Source organism: Mus caroli, chromosome 3 (genome assembly GCF_900094665.2).
Source record: "Mus caroli chromosome 3, CAROLI_EIJ_v1.1, whole genome shotgun sequence".
In the NCBI taxonomy this organism is placed as follows: Eukaryota; Metazoa; Chordata; class Mammalia; order Rodentia; family Muridae; genus Mus; species Mus caroli.
In genome coordinates, this window is record NC_034572.1 from 55,240,768 (window position 1) to 55,245,685 (window position 4,918).

The following is a 4,918-nucleotide window of genomic DNA, read 5'->3' on the forward strand; positions in this document are numbered from 1 at the left end:
GGAAACTGACGAACACCAGGCCAAGTGGGGGCACGAACCTCTGCTACCTTCCCCCGCCTGAAAATAGCCCTGCAAGTGTACGATCCTGAGAGGCGCGCAGCAGCCTGAGTTCGGGGACAAGTGTCTATCCTTTAACAGCGCAAGCCGACGAAGAGGTCACAGCCAGCTGCTGCCTGCTGTCCCCATAGGAGGCCGGCAGCCGCAGAGCCCCGACAGAGGTGGCTTCGGTTTGGCGAGCTTTCCACTTACAAGCACACACAAGCAGGACTGCCCAGTTCCAAGATTCGCGCCGCCCCGCCCCGCCCCGCCCAGCCCCTGTTTGCCACACCCTCTGCCACGCCCCCTCCCGATGCGGCGGAAAAGCTGGAGCGGAGCTCGGGCGGGGCACCGCGGGCGACGTACTGGGCATGCTCGGCTGGGCGGGGAGGGCTGGGCTGCGCGCGGCGAGTAGGAAGCCCTCGCCCAGCGGAGGCTGCGGGAGAGAGAAGAGAGAGAGAGTGATGGGTCGCGGAGCTGGACGCACGTTCCGCGGGGACTCATGCCACGCGTGTCTCAGCCGGACGCTCAATTAGCAGCCGCCTCTGCAACCAGCCGCCACCTCCTCCCGGCCCTCCCAGGCTGTCGGGGCGAAGAGCTCCAGCCGTTGTCTTGCTCCGGCTGCGCGCATTGTCCTCAGGGTCCTCCGACAGAGCTGCTGCGGGGCCCGGGACCCGCGCCCTAGGGACGCGCCCCCGCTGCCGGTCGGCCTGGCGCGGGGCTCTGCTAGTCTGTTGGTGAGCCCGTGCTACCGGGGTAGTCTCACCGGGGTTTTTCCTGCGGAGTTGAGGAAGGGGAGAAGTCCACCCGTCCGCCCAGCCCAGCCTTCCCCGGCGCGCAGCCCCGACGGGGCCGCGGCAGGCGCGACGAGGGCGCCGACGGAGCCATGAGAGAGTACAAAGTGGTGGTACTGGGCTCGGGCGGCGTGGGCAAGTCCGCGCTCACCGTGCAGTTCGTAACAGGTTCCTTCATCGAGAAGTACGACCCGACCATCGAGGACTTTTACCGCAAGGAGATCGAGGTGGACTCGTCGCCGTCGGTGCTGGAGATCCTGGATACCGCGGGCACCGAGCAGTTCGCCTCAATGCGGGACCTGTACATCAAGAATGGCCAGGGCTTCATTCTCGTCTACAGCCTGGTCAACCAGCAGAGCTTCCAGGACATCAAGCCCATGCGGGACCAGATCATCCGCGTGAAGCGGTACGAGCGCGTACCCATGATCCTGGTAGGCAACAAGGTGGACTTGGAGGGCGAACGTGAGGTCTCCTATGGCGAGGGTAAGGCCCTGGCCGAGGAGTGGAGCTGCCCCTTCATGGAGACATCGGCCAAAAACAAAGCCTCAGTGGATGAGCTATTCGCAGAGATCGTGAGGCAGATGAACTACGCGGCACAGCCCAACGGCGACGAGGGCTGCTGCTCGGCCTGCGTGATCCTGTGAGGCGCCGTCTGCCGCCGGGCGCTGGCCACGCTCTGTGCACAAAGCCAAATGCACCCGATTCTCTTAATGTGATTGTCTTCTTGCTTTGAGATTGGAGACGACTTTGTTGTCTTGTCTGGGATGTCCGAGGAACCTGGCTGACGTGTGTGGCCAGCATCCCCAGCCTTCAGCCAGGGTCTGAGAGGGTGTACCTTGCAGAGCATCTGAGACCCTGGTGGAAAAATGGCTCTATACAGCGTGTACGTTCCTCGTTGATTTTGGTTCATGCATATTTCCCCGTTTAAATAGCCATTAAGGCTCTGTATTGGCTGCTTGACACCGGCAAGCAAAAGTTTCAAGCCTGAAAAAAAAAAAATGGGGGTGGCGAAGCAGAGGAAGTGAAGGGAAAGGAGGCAGTGGGGGAGGGTTCCCCCGAGCAACTGTTCATAGTTCCAAGTTTTAACACAAGGAAAGAGGTCCAAGAAAATCATATGAAGGAGCCAGAAGAGGGGACGAAACTTTTTTTTTCCCTTGTTTTCCAGGATTATTTAGAAATTAAGACCAGGGGTTCCTTTTCTGCCAGCTTGGAAGGGCAACCCAGGGACTGATTACGATTCTGAGGATGTCTATGCAAAGTTGGGTTCTTGTTACAGTGTATCCAATCTGAAGTATTGCACATGTGAACTGGGACTGTTTTAACACTGATGCCAATACAGTGTGGGGTGCCAGGAAGTGTCTGCTGATATTTGTGGGGAAAAAAAAATCTATTTTGATTACCTACTGTATCAAAGGGGAGTCTGGGGGAGAATGGTAGTATTTTTTTTTTAATCAGCTGTGAAAAATGTTACAAATCTGCACATTTTTTGTGTGTGCTATTGTGTGTGTGTATGTGTGTGTGAGTGTAAGTATAGCTTTTTTTTTTTTTTTTTTTTTTTTTTGTGGTTGGCAGTGACAGATTTTGCTGACTAGCTTTTAAAAATACAATACAAAGACTTCGTAAATGTGATTCAGGGCGCCCAGCACCCCTGTGTCTGCAGAGTGCCTTCAAACTCAGCTGTTCCAGCCGGTGCCAACCTGTGAATTCCCACCGTATCCCAGAATCTGCTGTTCTGCTTTCCCCAAAACTACTTTAAGCATCTTCCTGAAAGAGCCAGGATGAATAGGACCTGTTATTCCGTGAATTGCTTCATTAATTTTAGCTTTTTTTTTTTTTTCAATGTTAAGTCCATAAGTCTTGAATTTTTTTCCCCTTCATTTTGTTCAAATTTCAGGTTTTAGCTCCCCTTTTCTGTTGTTTTCGAAATATCTGTTATCTGTTACAGGGTGTTCCTCCAGAGGCAAAGAGCAAAATTTTATTGTGATGTACCAAAAGAATTTTAACAAGTTGTAACTTTTAATTCCACTCATTTAGTCACTGTCTCTTCATTTTAAGACTTTTAATACAACTGTCATTTTTAAAGAAACCCCAAACTATTTGTGTTTTTTGTGTTTCATATTCTGTGATTTACAGTTTCCATGAATATGGTGTCAGGCGGGGAGGTGGATAGGGCCAGGTCCATGATGCCTTTGGAGTTATGTGTCAAAATTTGAAGATAGGATTATTTCTATGAAAAATTGGGTAACAATGTTTCCAAGTCTTTAAAAGTGGAGGAAAGTATCAAGGCCTAAGAATCACAGGGTATGACAGGGGTATCTGACTGCCCAGATGAGGAAGCACTGCTCTGCGGAAGATGAGCAGTGACCTTTACTGTTGACAGCAAAGGGGCAAGCCCCTCAGCTAGTAACGCCCTCTCAGGCCTGGGAAAGCAACGTGGACCTGGCAGAATAACTAACAGGGGCACTTTCTATTTGTCTTGGTTTGATGTTGTCTGTTTATGTCCCACACCGAGTCAGAAGTGATCTTAACTTTGATCTCCCACACCCTGCCCTCTACAACGTATGGATGGAATACAATTATTCTAGTCGTTATTTCAACCCTTCCAAAGTTTTTATTTGGAACCAATCATAAGATTGAAAACAAAAAGTAAACAAGATGAAGAGGATTCCCTTGCTCTCCTTCTATTTGCCCACAAAAGTTTTTAAAAGTAGGAGGCAATGAATGTGTGTTGGTGTTTTATTTGTAGTTTGCTTGGGCTCTCCAGTACAATAATCTTTACAGAATAACAAAGTATCTATAAGATATAATACCACAGGTTCCTGAGGCAACGCTGATGTCTGAAGAGTCTTAACTAAGGAATTTACTCCCTTGGCAAAGCCAAGGATTTCTTTAAAGCTATATCAATATATATTGCCTTAATTTTTGTTTTCTCCATCCAAGTTGCATCTCACCATTTCATGGGGAGGAAGAACATTTTGCCTGTACTGGCCTTTGTTTATTTTCCAACTCGGATCTCACATCTCCATTAGTGTCAGATGTGATTCTGCTTCCAAGTATACAAATTGAAAAATAATGTCTTTACAAGAATTCATTCTTAATGTTTGAACAAATGTATTTGCTTAGGTCGATGAAAGTGTTGCACATTTAAAGTGTTGACACATTTTGAAGATGTGTCAAGCACTGTTGGAGGGATTGCTTTTTAAAAAAATGCTAATGGTGGCCCTCTTCTCATGATTTGGAAGGCTTTGAACAAAAGTGTTGCCAAGTATATAGCTCAGAAAATACTTGAAGGTGGACAGTGAACTAGATTGCTGGTGCATTAATCACCTCTCCAGAGGCTTCCGAGAGGTCATGGAAGGCAGGACAGGCTTTTGAAAACATGTTTCTACTGAGTACTGTAAAATAAATGCTTTTGGATTGTACAATTAAAGCTGCTGCAGGAAAATGGAGCCCTGAGTTGTTTGGCTTGCGCCTGTTATTTTCATGGCAACATAGACATTTGTCTCTTGGCCTTTTTGTTTTTGCTTTCTTGCTTTAAGAAGGTAATGTTAAGGGTGACAGTTTATTTGGCTAGGAAGAACCTCATCTTAGTGTTACTGCTGTGAGGAAATAAAAGCATTTGTTTCAGTGCAAAAGTCAGGCTGGTTTAACTGCTTAAGGAACTGAGTCAGGTGGGAGGAGTCAGGGTGGGAGGGGTTGGATGTAAAGTGATGTCACTTGTCAAAACAGAAATTGGGAGAGGACCTGCAAAGTGGATGCAAACTGACCACTGACCTTGACTACTGGGGTCTCTCTCTCTCTCTCTCTCTCTCTCTCTCTCTGTCTCTCAGCTTTTCCTTTTGGTCCCTGCCAGCCTGCCCAGTTTTCTGTCATTTCAAAGCATTATTTTTGCTCATTTGTAAACGCCTCAGGAAAGCTAAAGGTGTCTGCTCAACTCTCACACTTTGATCTTCAGGTCAAACTGTTTCCATTCATTGAGTCACACTGAGAAACCAGATCTATTTGAAGTTAGTCTTGAAATGCCAAAGCTTCATGCACTCTGAAGCCTGCCTATTTCCCCTGGGTGAGAGCCTCTTTACTTGAATGGT

General features: G+C 48.6%; 1 protein-coding gene across 1 annotated transcript; it reads left to right on the top strand.

Moving 5' to 3' along the window:
• The first annotated feature begins 376 nt into the window (after window positions 1-376).
• Rap2b (RAP2B, member of RAS oncogene family) lies at window positions 377-4,279 on the top strand. Its single transcript, XM_021158251.2, has one exon. It carries the CDS (start codon window positions 923-925, stop codon window positions 1,472-1,474), a length of 552 nt encoding a protein of 183 aa, XP_021013910.1. The 5' UTR covers window positions 377-922; the 3' UTR covers window positions 1,475-4,279.
• Window positions 4,280-4,918: the final 639 nt, after the last annotated feature.

Excerpts from the sequence above, each read along its gene's own strand:
- Rap2b (XM_021158251.2), top strand. The coding sequence starts at position 923 with ATGAGAGAGTACAAAGTGGTGGTACTGGGCTCGGGCGGCGTGGGCAAG.